The sequence below is a fragment of the Capra hircus genome, chromosome 23 (assembly GCF_001704415.2).
Source record: "Capra hircus breed San Clemente chromosome 23, ASM170441v1, whole genome shotgun sequence".
NCBI classification, from domain to species: Eukaryota; Metazoa; Chordata; class Mammalia; order Artiodactyla; family Bovidae; genus Capra; species Capra hircus.
The window spans coordinates 28,410,567-28,431,074 of NC_030830.1; the positions used below are offsets into that span (position 1 = coordinate 28,410,567).

General features: G+C 45.6%; 1 protein-coding gene across 1 annotated transcript in view; it reads left to right on the plus strand.

The window, feature by feature from the left end:
• TNFRSF21 (TNF receptor superfamily member 21) overlaps positions 2,134 to 20,508 on the plus strand; it is a 64,350-nt gene continuing 45,975 nt past the window's right edge. The window contains exons 1-2 of the mRNA XM_018039101.1: positions 2,134 to 2,652; positions 19,849 to 20,500. Coding sequence (XP_017894590.1) covers positions 2,566 to 2,652; positions 19,849 to 20,500 — 739 coding nt within the window. The 5' untranslated portion in view covers positions 2,134 to 2,565. The remainder of the gene's footprint in view (positions 2,653 to 19,848; positions 20,501 to 20,508) is intronic.

A 20,508-nucleotide genomic window follows, 5' to 3' on the forward strand; every position in this document is an offset into this window, starting at 1 on the left:
GAGAGAAATAGCAGGTCTTCATGACCTTGAATGAGAGGGATGATGGACAATTAAGGTCTAGCCAGGGAGAATACTTCCCAGAAGACATGAATGGCCATGCTGCTTGGCCAGAAATTCGGTCATACATAGGTGCACTGGAGACTGGGAAAAGTAGTCTTATATTTTGGATAGTTGCTCTGAGGCACATGGAAGCTTCCCAGACCAGGGATCAAATCTTCATCTTCTGCACTGGCAGGTGGATTCTTAACCAATACACCAGGGAAGTTCCCCAACTTCTTTTAAACAAGACTTTTCTTTCCCTTGTCAGGCAGCTTGTGGGATCTTATTTCCCCTACCAGGCATCGAACCCAAGCCCCTGCATAATAGTGCTGAGTCCTAACCACTGGACAACCAGGGAATTCCATAAACAAGACTTATGATGGTACTGATTAGTCATTTTGAAGTTTTGAAGAAATAAATGAAGCTGTTATCTATGGAGATACAATGCATCTCCCTCTTTCTGGAACTAGATTGAGAAATTCAAGTGCAACCATAATCCTCTCCCCCAGATTCCATATTTAGTAGTAATGTTTCCTAGAACTTTGATTTTCACCAGACGGTACACATTAGCTCTAATATTTATGGACAATCATTTTCTTTACTGGCAGATGTTTGAAAGAACAGATTGGAATTAATCCTCAGATTAATTTTTAGCATCTTTCAAGTGTGCATAGTACAAAGGCCAAAGCACAATATTTAATAAGAAAACAAATAGTTGGCACCTTTCCTTTGTAGGTTACCTTCAGAGGTACTGTATTGATTCTTGAAGCAGATAATCGAGAAACTATATTATCTTTAAGTAGAAGGGATCATAGAAGCTAGGAGAGGTCCAGCACCATAGAGTTCACAAATGAGTGGTGTGAACCAGATGGTCAAAGAGGCAGTTTCAGTATAGTGTGCCCTGTGCTGGCAGAGACTCAATGGTAAAGAATCTGCTTGTAAACACAGGAGACGCAGGAGGTGCGGGTTCGATCCCTAGGTGGGGAAGATCCCCTGGAGAAGGACGTGGCAACTCACTCCAGTATCCTTGCCTGGAAAATTCCATGGACAGGGGAGCCTGGCCAGCTGTAGTGCACAGGGCTGAAAAGAGTCAGACATGATTGAGCAACTGAGCACACACATGCTGTCAGAACCTAGACGATGGACTCTGTACCAGAAATGGTGGTACTGCCGGGAGACTCTGCCTCCCCCCAGGTGAGACAACAAAAGGGTTGCCAGGTCCTCACTCACATTCAGAAATGCAGGCGGTGCCAACTATGCCCAGGAATGCTCTGTGCTCTTACTTCCGAGGCACTATGTTACCTCCCTTTCTACCCACCCACCTCCCACAGAGGCATTTGGAATTCAACTCAAAAATGTTTAATATGTTTTTGGAGGGAGAGTGTTTCTTATCTCTGTGATAAATTGATTCAGAGCTCTGGATCTTTTATTTAGGAAAATGCACCTGCCCATATATTTCAGGGGTTTCCAAGGCCTCTGGAAGAGCATCTACGGATCCAATTTCCGTGGACTCCAGGTTTGGAATTCTTTAGTCTGGATTTCCTTAATTGCATTTATTAACCCAGAGGATTTCAAATTTTGTTCCAAAATCTCCCCAAATCACCTGGAGAAGTGAAAAAAAAAATCCCAACGCCCAGACCACATTCTATTCCGATTCAAGCAGAATCTCTAGGGTGGGAGCAGGCATCAAAGTTTGTTTTAAACATTCCAGGTGATTCTAAAGTGCAGCTAAGTTTGGGAACCAACTCACTGGTCTCTTTATGGCACACCGTTGATCTAAATGCTTTTTGCTTTTTCTCTGATCTTACTCATCGAGCCAGAAACAATAGAAAGGCGTCTGTCACAGAAAATAACTTACTGAGAATCATCTTAGTAAAGAGGGAAATTTGGGTCAAGCGTGTGCATACGTTCGCAACGTTTTCCTTGGATCAGAAAGCAGCTGCAAGTTCTTCAGCGAACGGCAGGGGGCATCCTGCACCTCCTTGCTTGTTCTGGACCGCCTTCTCAGTTCTGCTCGCACAAAGAGCCCGGCCTCCTTCGCGATGACATCACAAAGGGCCGATTCCCCGCCCCTTCGGCGCCACCACGTGTTTCCCTGCGCTCCGCGGCCACAATACTCAGTCCCTCGCCGGCCGGTCAGGGCAGCGGAGGACGGTGGTTGGCAGCGGCCGGAGGCTTCGCTATGGGAAGTTGTTCCTTCATTCTCTCTCGCCCAGCCCTCCTCCCTTGTTCTCCGCAGCCGCTGTCGGAGGAGAGCACGGGGAGGTGCGGGTTGCAGCAGCGGCTGCTTCTCCCCGTCCGGACAGCCGCGCAGCTGGGCAGGTGCTAAGCGCCCCCGGAGCCTCGCTCGCCGCCTCCCTCCTGTGTCCGGCCGTCCGGCTGCCGCAGTGCACATGGGGTGTTGGAGGTAGATGGGCTCCCGGCTCGGGAGGCGGCGGTGGATGCGGCGCTGGGCAGAAGCAGCCGCCGATTCAAGCTGCCGGGGGGCCACGCGCCCCGGGCGCCCTGCGAGCCCCGGGCTCAGCCATGGGGACCTTCACGAGCAGCAGCACCGCCCCGGCCTCCTGCAGCCGCATCGCCGGAGCCACGATGATCGCGGGCTCCCTTCTCCTGGTGAGCGCTCCGGGTGGGGTAGACGGGAGTCGCGGGCGGCGGCGGCGCTGGAGCCGAGGACTCCGAGCTCGGGGAGCGGGGCGGGTCGCGGGGCCGGGGCTTCGGGGGTGCTGGGTGCAGAGGGGGCAGGTTGCGAGCGAGGGCAGGCAACACACCCGAGGGCTTGGATCGGGTCATTTTGAGGGAGCCGCAGAGCTCAGCCCGACTCCGGAATGAAGGCGAATTGTTTTCCTTGCAGTCTGGCTGCGCCGGGAGAGGCGCTGGAGATGGCCACTCGGCTTCCTGCGCATTTCAGGGTTTCTTCACCTCCTCCGCCCCTCCGGGGCCCCCACCCCCTCGGCGCACCCGCAGGGCCCCCAGCCGCTAGCCCCTCCGCGGGGTGTGGGCCCGGGGAGCCGAGGCTGGCGGCGGCCGCCGCTTTGTTGCAGCTGCAGTGTCATGCCGGGATGCTGCTGCAGTGGGAGAGCGCGGGACCCGGGCGCACCGGCCCCCCGGAACGCCGGGTGCCTCGGCGCCTCGCCTTAGGAGCGGGCGCCTGCTCCCCTTCCCCCTTCTCTCCGCCTTGGCTGGGTGGGTCCCGGTTTCGGCACGCCCAAAAAAGGAACCCTGAGACCCACTCTTAGGCGCCCCCAAAGCGCCGGCTCCCAGCCAGGCGGCCAGCGCGCTGACACTTGAGTAGGGGAAGGGGAGAGCCCACCATAAAGGAAGCTGAATTTCTCCCCGTTTTTCCCCATCCCTCGCTTACCTGTGGCCGGGCAGGTGAGCATGGAGGGTGGAGCAGCTTCCTTCTTCTGCACCCGGTCTGCATTCAGCTCCAGGGCGTGCCCTGTAGCTAGTTCTCTCCATCACTTATCTGGCCAAAGCCTGAAAGCACCTTCGACCCAAAACTTGTCCCCAACTTCCCCACATCCCTTCCCCGCCTTTCCAAATATTGGCGGGGGGATGGGATGAATTAGGTGGAAGAATAAAATTGATTTGAGATCAAACCCACGAGCCACCATAAGCTTCCGTGCTTATCTTTCTGTGTCTGTCGGGTGGATGGAGATTCTTAGCTAAAAACCGAACAAAAACAAAAAAACAAGAGCTTATTTTCATGGCAAGGCCGTGTCAAGGAGAGGCAGGCTTGCTGTCTCCTTCCCGAAAAAGGCTTAATGCCCGGCCAACCAAGATCTCTTAGATCCCAGGGCACTGCAGTTGCTATGGCTTGGGAATTCATCCTACAGACACTGTGGTTCCCTGTGCGAGGGTGTGTTTTAAAGGGGAAGAGAGACACTAAAGAAAAGTTTGGTGCTGTTCGGATTTATAATGAGGCAGGTCCCAGACTCCCTTCAAAGACCCTTTTCTGCCCATTCTATAGCAGTGGCAAAGTCAAGATTTGTGTCCTTGACACAAGGGTGCTGGGTGGTGGGCAGTAGGCTGGGAGGGTCCTTGAAAGCAGTGGGCATGGATTGGACTGTTGGTGTGGAGAGAAACTCATCTAAGTCCTGGGGAACATCGAGCCCAATATCAATGGAGGTAGGTCCATCCTCAAGCTGCCTCCTTCTCAGTCTTAGATCTACTGCCCTACACCTGTGCTCCCCTTGGAGTCCACTCCTGGATTAAGTCTTAAGTCAGTGCAGTATTTCTACGTTTCTGCATGAGATGCTTAAAGTAAGGTCGTGGTGTAATTAAAGCATAGGTTGCTTTAACCTCCAGAGAAAGAGCCCAGCTCCTTTTCTGAAATCATTAAGTCTGGTTGACCTAAAAAATTGTGCACTGGATTTGCAACTGAAGACTTGAAAAAGTAAGTTTGCCTGTCTTTTTTTAAAAAGTAATTTATAGTGGAGCTTAGATGCAACCTTGAGATACTAACTAAAATGAGAATGCTTATTCTCTTGCTAATTATAACGGAAAAGTTCCACTGCAGTTCATTGAGTGCCCTGAGTTGACCCCTTTGTCCGGAAGGGAAACTGAGAGAGTGGACAGGGGTCACCAGGGTGGGGAAGCAATGTCTTTTATTTTTCCCACTCTACCAGCTATAGTCCTTAGCCCAGACATTGATAGCATATGAAACGATGATCTTATGGTTAAGACTCCACGGTTGGGCACGGGTTCCATCCCTGGTCACGGAACTAAAACCCTAAATGCTGTACAATGTGGCCAGAAAAAATAAATAAATAAAAGATGATTTCATGACATTGTTATAAGGATTCTTTATCCCACTGGGATTCTTGGCCCTATGAAAATGGCAGACTTCAGGTACTGTAGCTCAGGTCCACGCGGCAGCATGCTCAAGGCACATGGTTTTCCTCTTCTTTCAAATATTTCCTCTTTTAGGGTGAAGATATTTGTTACTGTCATCATTTTTGATTCTTTCTTGTGATGACAGGCTAACTGAAGGAGAACTTACTGTAAGCTTTAAAAACCCTTTTTATATAATATATATACAGCATATAACATGATTATCATATACATCAGGTGCTTTATAGATAGTACCTATCTTAGTCCCAACATCTCTGTGAAGCCAGTGGGATGAGCTCAGTTTTCCAGTTGAAAAAATGGAGACTGCAAAAACTTCACTGGCAGTTCTGGGCCACCCTGCTCCCAAGTGTTGAGGGCACTGGTACTGGGACGCAGGATCGCTAGGCTCCCTCTCCCGACTCCACTGCCTCCCTGCTGTGCCACTCTGCGGGTTTCACAACTCCAAATTGCCCGATGAGGAAATGCAACAAGAGAGAGGACTCACTGGGGGAGAGTTGAGGCTGGTGGTTTGATTTGTTGCAGGACACTGATGAGAATTGTATGAATACCTTTGGGGGAAAGTATTCCGGCTGCTTGCACTTCTGTTTCTGATGTGTTGAGATGTCTGCATGATATTGGAAAGTAAACCACACACTGAAAGGCAAAATATTGTCTGTTTCAGGCCAAAAATCTGGAGAGCAGATGAATGAGACCTTGAGGTTTGTGCCAGTGTTAAGAAATGCCCTAGAATGGGCTAACAACACACTCAGAGATGTCTCTTGCCCTCAAGGAGCTTGCTTTGACTGCGCAGATAGCATATTGGCAGTGGGACAGTCAGAAGAAAAAGGAGATGTAATTGATAAAGGAAATGAGGTCCGAAATGTTAGAACCCACTAATCTGCGTATATTATGAATTCCTGATAGAAGAACAGTTACTGTAAGAGCTTTCAGATGAGTGCTCACCTAGAAAGTCCCACATATGGGTGTTTGTTACTGTTGTTGAGACTACATGTCTTAGTGCCATCTCCTGACCTTTGCTTATTAAAGTTAATCATCTAGCATCCTGGCGTTTGACTTCAGCTATTTGACTAGATTGGTGTGGAGTAGCTGGTTGGGGCTGAAGTCCTGAATAGATGCTAGACTAAGTGACAGGTTCAAGGAGAACTTCAAATTAGAGCTAATGTTATATCCAAAAGATTTTCTCCTTCATATACACCTGAACTTCACAGTCCTAGAGTGTGAAAGCTGAAGGGAAAACTTGGAGGGGAAAAACAGCCTAGATGGGGGAAGCAGATTATTTTTTCATGTTAACAAACCTACATTGAGCGCTTACTCTCAGAGGCACTCTTCTTGGTAGTGGGAACCCAGGAATGAATTAGAACTTGGATCTTGCCCTACAGGTACAAAGTATATGGTGTATAAACGGACATAGCTATCAATAGTGCTGGTTGAGTTTCACACTTTCAGAAAGAACCCCCAGATGAATGTACTATGCTCAAAGTAATACACAAAATGTGATGGATGTTAGCATCTTTAAACTACTTGCGGGACTTCCGTGGAGGTCCAGAGGGTGAGGCTTCGCCTTCCAACGCAGGGAATGAGGGTTTGATCCCTGGTTGGGAAGCTAAGACCTCTAGTGCCTCACCACCAGAAAACCAAAACACAAAAATAGAAGCAATATAGTAAACAAATTCACTAAATACTTAAAAAATGATCCACATCAAAAAAAAAAAATCTTAAAAGAGAAAACCACTTGAAGAAATTGTGGCTTTTAGTTTGAAAGTCAAAAGAAAAAATTTTGTAGTCTCAGAATAATATCTATTAGACTTGGTAGAGAAAATGACTCATGATCGCACAAGTCAGGTATGTCCTGGAAGGCAGGATTTCTCACATACCATGTGAATCTCCCATCCCTATTGTCAAACTGTATAGGATGGGATTGAGCTTTTTTATCCGAATTCTCAGCTGTTTCTAAAGGCATATGGCTGAATCTGCCACAAGCCCAGTATAAAACAAACAAACCTGAACCAAACACTGGTAAAGAAGACACACAGACACATCAAATCAGCAAGAAAACAATTCCTTGTCATGGAATCCCTACTACCCAAAGTTGAGAAAATACCAGCACTAGATCCGCCAACTCGCTAAGCTGCATATTTTAGTGTGGCTAAATTTGGACATAGTCTTTCCAGCTGGAGGTGGTCAGCATGGTTAATACTGTATTTTCCAGCACCATTTGCAGCAGGCCCCTTTCTCCAAGTGGATGGAGTGAGTGGGTGTGGGTTCAAGTCGGTTTCAGCAGGTGCTCTGTGTCCCATCTATTTGTAGATCAGAATGAGGAGACATTTTTCAGCCTTAGGCTTGACCGTGAGGGTGAGAGGTGTAGTCTCTTTAGAGACTCTGGGGACACGTTGCAAATCAGTTTTGTCCTCATCCGGCCCTTTGTAAAGCATGTGAACTATAATTGGCTTCAGGGAACTTTATTAATTGTGTGTGTGTGTGTGTAATGGGAAATGGTGAGAGGCATCATCAGATTATTCCAGGGCCAGAGTGAATTGAGTGGCTTTTTGTCAACTGCAGTGCCTCTTTTTCCAGGAAGCACTGACTCTGCTGGCCTTCTTCTCCCAAGCAGGCCTGGCAAAGACTTGGTGATACCAGGTCACTCGGCAACTTCCTGGAAAATTCAGGTGCTTCTCTGCAGTGACAGAAGTCTCTCATTGCCTTTGGGCTTGTGCCTGATGACCATTTGGAATGGATTCGGTCTGGAGCATTAGGCGCAGATGATGTCTGTTGGACAGAATGAAAACTGAAGCTGCAAGAGGAGTTACCTGGCCCCCAAGTTGAATCCCCCTTTAGCATTAGCAGGACACTGGGCGTTGTAGTTGGAGTAGCAGCTGCTGAGCTGCGATTCTTTAGGAAAGCGGCGAGATGGTGAATAAATCCTGGCCATACCCCCGTGTTTGTATTTGTCAAATACCAGGCATCCTGAATTGGCTTGTGTGCTGCCACCTGGCTTCCATACCACCTTCCATGTCCAGCCTGAGTCCAAGAGAGGAGAGGAGCTGGGCAGAGCTTGTAAGTAGGAAGGGAACTGGCTGATGTCAGCGAGTATCTGCTGAACGCTCACGGGGGCTGTAGAAACACGGGGCTCACGGATGTTTAGGCTGTTGCTTCAGAGCACTGGTGATCTCACTCTTCTTTCTCTTCTTCATGGCCACACCGAAGGGTAGATACGTGGCATCTTAGTTCCCTAACCAGGGATCGAACCTGTGCCCCCTGCATTAGCAGCGTGGAGGCATAACCACTGGACCACCAGGGAGGTCCTGTGATCTCACTCTCCTTGAGAGATGCTGAAGGCCACCAGGAAGAGTCCTTTCTCCTGGATTCTGCAAAAAAATCCCACACGTCAGCACCCTGGCCTTGAAGATGACAGATGCTTCTGTGGTGGGAAAGCTGTGCTCAATGTGTCCTCAGGGTGTGGCGCTTGGAGCCATTTGCAAGTCTGTTTTGGGAAAAGGAGCCTGAGTTGAATGGATTTAGCAGGGAGGAGAGGAGTGAGACGGGTTCTGGAATCAGATGAGCAGCAGTGGCTCTAAGAGGGCTCTGGTCCCGATAGAGGGGAGGAATATTAACGGCTTTGAAGATGAATCATTGATTTGGATTATTATCAAGCTTCTTTTTATTGAGCACATACTATTGGCATTGAGTTGAATAGCTTCTACAAATGATCTCAGTAGACCCTTCAAGTCCATGAGGTACTAGCATTAGCTCCATTTTACAGGCAATGAGGCTTAGGAGAAGCCGTGGTCAAGAAACTGGCAACTGCCAGAGCGAGGGCTCGGAGAAGGCAGTGGCACCCCACTCCAGTACTCTTGCCTGTAAAATCCCATGGACGGAGGAGCCTGGTAGGCTGCAGTCCATGGGGTTGCTGAGGGTCAGACACGACTGAGCGACTTCACTTTCACGCGTTGGAGAAGGAAATGGCAACCCACTCCAGTGTTCTTGCCTGGAGAATCCCAGGTATGGCGGAGCCTGGTGGGCTGCTGTCTATGGGGTCACACAGAGTCGGACACGACTGAATTGACTTAGCAGCAGCAGCAGAGCGAGGACTCAGATCTAAGTCAGCCGTCATACACGTTGCTCTTTCTGCCAAGGTGTGGGTCGGGCACAAGCAACCTTAATTTACTGGAATTTTGTTTCCCGTTAAAGGAATACTTTTACCTGAGAGTCGAACATTCTCTTTCCACTGGGTGAGCAGTTCTGCCCCATGGTGGCATTTGGAAGTTTAGCCAAAAGGGCTGATTAGAGCATAAGAGCAACCTGTGTGTGCCGATTGAAAGGGAAGGGCGTGGAGCCACTGGCAAGCATTTTCCTATGGTGTGACTCTGACCGGCAATGGTTCCACAGTTAAGATGGAAAGATTCTCTTGCAAATTGAAATGTTATAAATAGGGAAGAGATGCTGTGCTTTCCTGCTCCTGGGGTCATTTTGAAAAATATTTGCCTAGTGAGTAACAGTATGACACGAATTCTGCTTAGCAAGCTAGTTTCAACTCATCCTGAGAACTCAAGGACCTCTCAGGGTTTCCTTTGCTGCCGGCCTGATTATTCGTACAGGATCAGTCCACAGGTTTGCATCATCTGTTATTGGCATTTTCTTTGTTAACTTTTCATTTCAGGTCTCTTAGAAAGTGGTTGAGCTCTGTGATTTGCAGTCTCGGCTCACGTGAGATGTTTGTATGTGGTTTATCACACGTGGAGCTCTCTCCTAAGGGAACTTTTCAACATGTCGTTTCATAGATTGTAGATGCTGAGTACACTAAAGAAAGGCAGAAGGTGAGAAGAAATTTTATCATTGCTCCTGGAAGGAGGTTGGCCTTCTGATTTCCCAAAGAACCCTTTGGAGAAGGATTATTATTTTATGATGATTATCAGATAATCATCTTAGGTATGGCCTGGTCAACATATCCAGGATTAAAAGAGGCAAGAGGCGGAGGAGGAAAAAACTCAAGGCAAATGGTGACAGGTTCCCAGAATAATCTAACTAGTCGTTAGTCACTCCTTGCTCTTTGCTTCTGCAAGTCCATGGCTCCTCTCTCTTCTTTGGTTGAAACCTTCTGTACCTGGTCCAGAAATACCGGATTTGATGAGGATTGGGTATGCTTCTGCATACAGCATGCTCAAGGCCATTGTTGTTGTTATTCCTTTTCAGGTTCTTACAGACGACAGACAACGCACTATTCATCTTTGTGTTTCTAGCCCAATGCCCTGACACACAATATTTAAGCAATAAAGGATTGTTGAATGAATTCCAGAAGGATTTTGCTCTAAACTAACAGTTCATTCATTCTGGACAAGTTAGAGTGTAGTGGGAGCTTGATCTGAGTCTCAGTACTTTGAGCTACCTCTCAAGGGTCTTTGACTTACTAACAAAGAACATTTTATTTTTTACTTTTTACTTTTTTTTTTTTTTTTAATCTCATCTGAGATCAAATCCATGCCCCCTGCATTGGAAACATGGAGTCCTAACTGCTGGACCACCAGTGAAGTCCCATGATTTCCTGGTTCTTGAGTTTAGTCTCTGATGGTCTGACTGCTTTGAAGTGGTGGGTGAGGAAGGAGCGGATAAGGTTGGGTCACCCAAAGTTTGGATGTGAATTTGAGGTGCTGTGATTCATGTCAGTGCAACCTTCCTGCCTGCCGGTTTCTATGCCAACGTCTCCTCTGGTTGGCAGTGTGTTGAGTCATCCTACTGTCGCTGGACCCTTGGTTGTTGTTCTCATTGTTTTCCTGCTGCAGGCAAGCAGCACAGACAGAGTTGTCTCTGTACAAACCAGTTGCTCTTTTTTCTTTTGGGTTGTTCCCAAAAGTGAGGTACTTTTGATGTGTATTCGCCAAAGTGGAATTGCTGGGTCACAGGAAATGAATGAACTGTTTTCCGGCTGTTGCTGCACGTTGCCAGATTGTCTTTAGAAAGACTGATTGATTTAGATTGTCACCAGCAACCTATAAATGTGCCTACTACCCCACAAGCTGGCCAACATTAACGTTTATCATTTTAATTTACTTATGCTGCTTTAATAGAGATATATAAAGGTCCTTGGTTGTGCAAATTTACATTTCAATAGTTGCAAGGGATATTATCAATTTATCCATGGGAAACTCAGTAGTAAAGAATCTACCCGCAATGCAGGAGACGTGGGTTCGATTCCTGGGTTGGGAAGATCCTTTGGAGAAGGAAATGGCAACCCACTCCAGTGTTCTTGCCTGGGAAATCCCATGGACAGAGGAGCCTGGCAGGCTACAGTCCATTGGGTCACAAAAGAGTCGGACACGACTTAGTGACTAAGCAAGTTATCCGTATAATTATTCTGTCTCCACTGCTGAGAGCAATTTTTGTTAACTTGCTTTGTGTTAATTTTTTACGTTTTCAGTTGTAAGCTTTTATTAGCTGTATATGGCATAGTTTTTTCCCAGGCTACTTTTAATGTTTTTATATTTTATAATGCAAACATTTTGGTTAGTTTCTTTTTTTTGGTTAGTGACACCTCGAGGCTTTTGGGATTTTAGTTCCCCGACCAAAGATCAAACCTGTGCCCACTGCAGTGGGAGCCCAGAACCTTAACCACTCGACCGCCAAGGAAGTTCCACTTTGAATTTATATTTGATCTTATTAATGTTGGATTTGTTGCATTTCTGGACTTCAGCATGTTAGTGGTGAGAACTACATCCGTGTGTTGTGCAGGATGTTCATGCTCCTGATGTGAGTAAAGGATTTCATGGTCACATAAGTTTGGGAAGTTTTGGGCTCAACTAAATCACCATTTTCTGCAGCCCTCCTGGGTTGGGCGGGCCTCTTGCAGCATTCATGAGGCTGCCATGAACTGTGCCTCTCCAAGAGACGACTCCAGTGAGGAGCATGTCCTAAACTTCTAGGCCAGGGGTTGCTAAGCTTTATCTGAAAAGAGCTAAATAGGATTTCTGACCACGTGGACCCTATGATCTCTGTGGACACCACTCAGATCTGCCTCTGGTTTGAAAGCAGATCTAGGCAATGCCCAGAAGAGTGGGTGTGGCTGGGTTCCAAGTCAACTTGATTTGTGGACACCGAAATTTGAATTTCAAATCATTTTCATGTATCATAAAATTTTATGATTGTTCTGATTTTCTTTTTTTAACCCAACTATTGAAAATAGGAAAACTAACCTTAAGCTTGTGGGTTATGAAAAAGCAGGGAGCTGGCTGGGATTTATTTACCTGTGTTTTAGACCCTAGAATCATCAACATCTTGTGGGACAAGATCAGGAAAATTCCCTCTGGAAAATGTTTCCTTAACTTTCCCTCCATCCATCTGCAGTGTACCAATAAATAACGAATCCTTTCTCCTCCTGTGTTTGCTCATCTGCTCGGTACTGTATATTCTAAATCTGTCTGGAAATGCCAGTTGGTTCTTGCTTCTCTTTTACCTCCTTGCCATGCAGTCTGTATTTTTGGTTTTGTGGCGGGCTCCAAGCCTAGTAGGGTATGTTTTAGGATTACAGTTTTTTAAAAATCTGGAGTCTTTGACACACTTATCAGGAATTGGTTATTGGCATATTGTTGTTGTTGTTTTTTAAGTAAAAGGAGGCTACACCTTTATTTAACTAGTGTTGTAAAAACACAGGGATTATTGTTATTTTTATTGAATTAAAGATTCTTTAAATTCTATAGTGCTTTGTAAATTTTAGCAGTTTCATACATATGATTTCTGTTTTGAAATTATTTTTTATTTTTGACTGCTCTGCTCTTCCTTGCGGCACTTGAATTTTCTCTAGTTGCATTGCCTGGATTTCTCTAGTTGTGGCATGCAGGCCTAGTTGTTCCAAGGCATGTGGGATCTTATAGTTCCCTGACCAGGGATTGAACTCAAGTCCCCTGTGTTGAAAGGCAGATTCTTAACCACTGGGCCACCCAACCCAGGAAGTCCCTCTTATATATGATTTCTTATAATTCCATAATAACCCTTTGTTCCCCCTACCCCATATCATTTCTCCCCTTTTCCTCTTTACACTAGTAACCACTAGTTTCTTCTCTATTGGGTATTTGTGTTTTAATTGGAGTGTTTTGAAAAGTTGTCTAAGCCCAAGGGACTGAAGCTAAACTAGAGTACGATGATAAATAGAAGGGCTGATGATTAAAATAGCATTCATGAAGAACTACCTTGTGTCACGACTGTTTCACCTGTTCTTATCTGTAGTAACAATTGTGAAAACAATCCTAGGGTTGTGATCGTATGTATTATTTTTATTGCATTATAAAAATTATTTTTAGTTTATTATTTAATTGTATTATTATTATTATCTCCATTATACTAATGAAGAAATGGAGACACAGGTTATACTGCTCCCCCGCTCCCCCACACCCCCATCAGGATCTGGTAGAGCTGGGCTTGCTCAGATGCTTCAGGCTAAATTAGGTTTTGTTTATACAGGCTACAGTCGCTGCCCTGGCTGGTGGTGGCAGTTTTGCCAGGTTTAATGAGGACTCTGTAAATTCTTCACCTTCACCACTGTCTTATTTATCACTTGGGTTCTCCATGTAGGTGGGGTCTTAGCCTATAGAACTAGCTGTTGTGATGGGTGACGAGTGGGCTTTGCTGGTGACTCAGGTGGCAAAGAATCTGCCTGCAATGCCGGAGACCCGAGTTTGATCCCTGGGTCGGGAAGATGCCCTGGAGAAGGGAATGGCAACCCACTCCAGCATTCTTGTTGGGAGAATTTCATGGACAGAGGGTCCTGGGGGGCCACAGTCCATGGGGTCACAAAGAGTCAGACACGACCGAGTGACTAGCGTGACACAATAACATTGTGATGGGTGGTGTGCGATGTGTTTCTATGGTCCAGGCCCCTGAAGGCTAAGTACACACACTCTCCTGCATTGTAGGTTCCAGGGAAGACAGCATCTGGGTTGGTTCTGTCTTTTTCTTTTTCCTTTGCCCTCCATCTCCTCTGAGCTTGCCTCCTTCCGGTCTTGTCGTCAGCACATTTTAGCCTCAGCATTCTCTGGATTCGCCAGCTTGAACGGCAGTCCCTGCTTTTGCCTTAGCAACAGAAGGCTTTTTTAAATCAGAGAGGATAGTAGACAGTGCCAGAGTCGGCCAAATTTATATAATGTAACTGGTAACGGGTCTCTCTGTGCTTTGCAGAAGCTTTTTGCTTGGCACCTTTCTCTTGGTACATTCTTTTTCTCCCTTCAAATCTCTAGAATTCCGGGCAGTCAATGACTTATGATTACAAATTTAATGTGATGTGGAAAATAAAACGGTCAGAACTTCTGGGAGTATCTCTACTCTGCCTGGCTTTTTGCCATATGAGCATCTGTTTGTATGTTTTATTTTTCTAAAGATGTTTTTGATGTGGACCATTTTTAAAGTCTTTATTGAATTTGTTACAATATCGCTTCTGTTTTACATTTGGGTTTTTTGACTGAGAGGCATGTGGGATCTTGGCCCCCTGACCAGAGATCGAACCTGTAACCCCTGCATTGGGAGGTGATGTCTTAACCACTGGACCACCAGGGAAGTCCCTATTAGTATATTTTATCCTCACCATGTTTTTATAGTTACCATCTCAGGAATAACTTGTTTCCCTTAGTTATCGTATCCAGGGAAGCTGAGATTCCTTTTGACATATTAGTTTTAGGCAGTATTAACAATTTTTCTATAGTAAGCTCACAAGCGATCTTTCTGCTGGTCCATTATGAACAGACAAAAGTTTATCCCTGCCTTGAGTTTGCTCATTCTCTATGAAAAGTGGTTGAGATTTGATAGGGAACAAGAATGACAAACACATCTACTTATAAACTGCACAGGCTCTTTCCCTCATTTATTAGAAGGATGAGGTCATGGGATAAGAATTGTTAAAGGTAAATAAGCATCAGGACCTTCCTGGCAGTCTAGTGGTTAAGACTTCCAGTGCAGAGGGTGTGGGTTCAATCCCTGGTCAAGGAGCTAAGGTCTCACAGACCTGGCAGCCAAAAAACCAAAACAGAGAACAGAAGTAGTATTGTCACAAATTCAGTGAAGACTTTAAAAATGGCCCACATCACCAAAAAAAAAAAAAAAAAAAAAAAATCTTAAAAGAAAAAGGAAAACAAGCGAAAATAAGCGTCAACATTCTGATGTATATTAGCACACCTGGTGTTTCTTGGGTCCATCTCTGTGTCCTAGAGTAAGAGTGATATAACAGGATAGGTGTGATGCAAGTCGTCAAGGTGAGTGTGGAGACCTTCCCTCCTTGAAATGTGCTTTGTGTCCTGGGTTTTCCCTTTAATCTGTTCGTAAGTATTTGTCGTGCTTCTGTGCCCTGTGCAGTTTGGAATGGTACACTGATTTTTGTCCATCTATCATTGTTGTTGTTGAAATAAGTGTCCTCTAAGTGAAAATTTTCAAATAGTTGAAGTTGAAATCAGGATGGGACATAGGTGACTTCTGGAGAATAATCTTGTTATACTGCTTATCATTCTAATCACCAAGTTACTCTAATCTTTTTATGAAAGGAGAGCTATTTTAAATTCTTCATTACATTTTCTTGTCATCTTAAGCACCACACAGAGCATAATTCTTATAAGCCAGTTACAGTTCTGTGAAAACGGAATGATATCCTCAGGGGCTTTAGAGGTGAAACTGTAATATTTACCCTTACACCGAAGGGTGCCAGCCTGTTTGAGACATGGTGGAGGCACCTTGGCCTTCTGTCACTTGGTTTATCCCCAGCAACCTCCTCCACTCCCACCCTTTATTTTGCTGCTTCTAATTAATTATGGTCTACAGATCTACTCATTCATTTAGCCAACACACCCTGGTCAGGTATACCATGCATTGAGTACTGTCCTCGAGGGCTTGGAGAGCATCAGCATATAACATAGATTCTATTCTTATCCTCATGGAGCTTGTGGTCCAGAGGGGAAGACACACTAAACAGATAGATGTGTAACTACAGAATGATGGTTGTCATATAGGAAAGAAAGGAAGAGAGGATAGATAAACAACAAAGCCTTACTATACAGCATAGGGAGCTATATTCAATATCCTGCAATAAACCATACTGGAAAAGAATGCGGAAAAGAATGTGTATATATGTGTAACGGAGTCACTTTGCTGGACAGCAGAAATTAACACACTGTTGTATTGATAAATCAACTATACTTCCGTAAAATAAATTTTAAAAACAAAACATTTATCAACCTAAGGAAAGGGCGTACGGGGTGAATGGGAGACCTGTTTTAAGTGGGGGAGGGGAGAGCAGGGTTGGGATTTTGGAGGAAGTCCTAACTCTGGTAAAGATTTTGCATCCACCCTAAGTCATGTGAGGAGCCACTGAGAGTTTTAAACAAGGGTTGGGAGGATCAGATTTGGCCTGTGAGTTGGAGTGAGTGCCCAAGAAAGGAAGCCACGAACTCCATCACCTGCTAGACTCTCCAAGGAGGTATGAGTGTTCCAGTGAGGGAGCTCCTGGTCCCTGCATTTTGGACGTTTCTTTTGATTGCTCAGCATAGGGGTTGGCAGGCTTTTTGTTTTTTTCCTTTGAAGAGGCAGATGAGTTTGCAGCCATATGGTCTCTTGCAGTTATCCATCTCTGCCGTTATAGCATGGAAACTGCCATGGACAGTGCCTAAATGAATGCCTGTTGTTGTTGTTTAATTCCTAAGTCGTGTCCAACTCTTTTGCGATCCCATGGACTGTAGCCCACCAGGCTCCTCTGTCCATGAGATTTCCCAGACAAGAATACTGGAGTGGGTTGCCATTTCCTTCTCCAGAGGATCTTCCTGACCCAGGGACTGAACCCCATGCAGGGATCTCCTGCAAGGCAGGTGGATTCTTTACCACTATACCACCAGGGAAGCCCAAATAAATGCCTAGGTTCCCATAAAACTTATTTACAGGAACAGGTGGCATGTGGGATGTAGTTTGCTGACCCTTGGCTCAGAGGATGCTCTGTTTATCATTTCCATGGTCGTCACCATTGAAGTGGTTGAGCAAGAGAGGAAATGCAATCTACATGGTTGTCCCTGGCCTCGAGCTGCTTATAATCATTATGGGAAGATAAGTATATACACTTTGGAAGTCATCAACTAACATTACAAGGCAATATGTAATTAGGCACCAACATGATGAGCAAAAGAAACAGGAAATGTGATGAGTTCGCTCATTGGCTTGGAATGAGCGTCTAGGAATGGTTGTAAAGGCTTCGTGGAGAAGGTGGAACTCTGACAATCACAGACACCTTGAAGTTGAATACACCTTGAATTGAATACAACCTAACCCAACCTGCTACTTTTACAAGCATGTAAACCCAGGTGGTATTGATCTTAAGGCAGAGCCTGGACAAGAACACAAGTCTTCTATTCTCTAAATCTTGGCCCAGGTAGTCTTTCTCTTTCAGGTCTGGTCCTCCCACAGTCTGAAAATACCTATCTAGTAAATTCGTAGTAGTAAAGAGGAGAAGGACCGAGAGGTTCCAAGTTATGGGTTATTTGGTTCTTGCAGAAAGGGGTTCTTAAAAGACTGAGAATAGCATGACTGTACCTATTATTTGGGATGACAAAGAAAGAAAAGAGAAACTAGTGTGGAGGGAAGGGAAGGAGGTGAATATGGATTATAGAAAGATGCATGGGTACACTGACATGTGGGCAAGGAAGCAATCTACATGTCCTCAGTAAGAAGAGTCTCTAACTTCTTTACGTGTGCAAGTTCAAAGGCATATCCGTGCTGTTAGAGTACTTGACTGTTATAAAGAAGGAAGTAGTCTGTGTGCTCTGATGTGGAAATATTTCAGTGATGCAGTAATAGAAGATGACCAAAAGCAAGTCATAGAATAGTGGGTATATATAGCCTTTCCCCTTCATATATGTAAACCAGACCCAAACCTGAGGTAGCCAACTTGGCCAAGTGAAAGCATGTATGTGTGTTTTATGTGTAAATGCTCAGAAAATGGTCTGGAAAGATGCATACCATAATAAAGAGAGTGTTTCTCTGGGGGTAGGAGGCTTTGAGCAGAGACTTAAACATTTCACTCTATTTCATAATTATTAGAATGGTTACAAGGACTAGTTAGGGAATGTGGGTTTGACTTGTATACACTGCCATATTTAAAATCGATAACCATTAAGGACCTACTGTACAGGGAACTGTGCTCAATGTTATGTAACAACCTAAATGGGAAAATAATTTGAAAAAGAATAGATAACATATATAACTGAATCACTTTGCTGTACACCTGGAACTAACTCAACATTGTTAATCAACTATGCGCCAATATAAAATAAAAAGTTAAAAAAGAATGTTTATTTTTATTATAAATAATGATTTTAAAAGAACAGTATTAAAGCAATAAGGGAACTTCCCTGGTGGTCCAGTGATTAAGCTTCATGGTCCCAGTTCAAGGTTAGGGTTCTCCTGGTTGGGGAACTAAGATCCCACAGGCCACATGGCACAGCCAAAAAAAAAAAAAACAGTAGAAAGTGCCAGGTTGGGTGAGAGTTGGAGGGAAGGATCTGACAGTTGAACTGGGTTGTCTCCAAAATGGTTCTGGGAATCCCAGGTGATTAGAGCCCAAAGGGGCCCATCTTGTTTCAAGAAGTCCAAAACTTAGTTGGGGATCAGAATCATTGGGAAAGCTTAAAAACCAAATCAGGCCAAAACAGATTCCTGGCCCCATTGCAGATCGACCTGATCTCAGATGATGGGCTGGGGATATGGATTTTCAAAAAGCTTCTCAAGGTAATGTTGATGTTGCAGTTGAGGCCCCATGCTTGCTTTGAAGCTCTGATTTAATTCCCCTGCCTTGGTATCAAGGAGAGATGGAAGACTCTCGATCATAGAGAACCAGCCTCAGGTTTTCTGGCTCCTGTTCTCCTCAGCTTTTTTCATTGCCTGTGTCTCTTGATTTAGATGCTTTCCCTAGCATCAGCTTTTAGGCATCATCTCAGCTTGTTTTTACATTTTACAGGGAACTTTCTTAAATGTTGTTTTTGAACTTTAACTGCCCTCCTTCCCGTGCTTTGTTCTTAGGCTCTTGGGTGGCTGCAGGTCCATGCTGCGTTGATCATGGCCTCAACAAATAGGAGGTGCATCTGAAAGTATTAACTCTGTTGTTTAAAGCTCATTCAGCACACCAAGGGTCTGCCTCTGATTTACAAAATAAAAAGAAAAGTCCGTTTAGCTTTGTAAAGACAAAACCTTTGGAAAAAAACCACACTTTGTCTGTTGGTTAACGCCAACTGGATCACCTGTAGTAGCAGCTTGAATATTTGTTATCCTGCCATCTCAGCTGATTTGTCCGGGTATCAACAAATGGCTAGCCATCAGTTGGGTTGTAGCAAGAAGACACTATTCAGCAGGTTACTTTCCTCTTGCATTAAGATTTTAACTGCTGTGTAGCATTTTTAATATGAGTCCCAAAGTGCTTTCACATTCATATTCTCCATTGATTTTATAATCAGTTTGCAGCTTCATTTTACAGATGGGAAAAAAGAAAGCTGAGGCAAAGTTCAGGCAACAAAACCAAAACTTTGCAGCCAGGAGATCAGGCCCCCTATGGAATTGTAGTCTGTTTTTCTCTCTCTCTCTCTCTCTTATGATGTAGCTGTTAAAAGGGCACAGTACTGGGGACTTCCCTGGTGGTTCAGTGGTTAAGAATCCACCTTCTAGTGCAGGAGACTTGGGTTCAATCCCTGGTTGGGAACTAAGATCCCGCATGCCACCGAGCAACTAAGCCCTTATGTGCCACCACTAGAGAGAAACCTAAGAGCTGCAACTAAGACCCGATGCAGCCCCAAATAAATGAATGAATATTAAAAAAGAAAATGGCGCAGTACTGGTCAGGCTTTTGATGGGAATGATGATGGTCGGGTAGGGATTATTCCATCCTTTCTCCTCCTCTTCCTGTGTAACATCTTCTTAGCTTTTGTTCCTGCTTTCCCTTTTTTTTTCTTTCAGCTTGGATTCCTCAGTACCACCGGGGCTCAACCAGAGCAGAAGGCACCAAGTCTCATTGGCAAATACCACCACGTCGACCGCATCACTGGCCAGGTGCTCACCTGTGACAAGTGTCCAGCAGGAACCTATGTGTCCGAGCACTGTACCAACACAAGCCTGCGTGTCTGCAGCAGCTGCCCCACGGGGACCTTCACCAGACACGAGAATGGCATCGAGAAATGCCACGAGTGTAGTCAGCCGTGCCCCTGGCCGATGATCGAGAAATTACCTTGTACTGCCTTGACTGACCGAGAATGCACTTGCCCACCTGGCATGTTCCAGTCGAATGGTACCTGCGCCCCCCACACAGTGTGCCCTGTGGGTTGGGGGGTGCGGAAGAAGGGGACAGAAATGGAGGACGTGCGGTGTAAGCAGTGTGCTCGGGGGACCTTCTCCGACGTGCCTTCCAGTGTGATGAGATGCAAAGCGTACACAGACTGTCTGAGTCAGAACATGGTGGTGATCAGGCTGGGGACCAAGGAGGCAGACAACGTCTGCGGCCCGCTGCCGTCCTCCTCCAGCGCTGCCCCACCCGCCCCTGGCACAACCAGCCTTCCACGCCCTGAGCACACGGAACCCCACGACGCCCCTTCCTCCACTCTCATTCCCAAAGGTAACTTA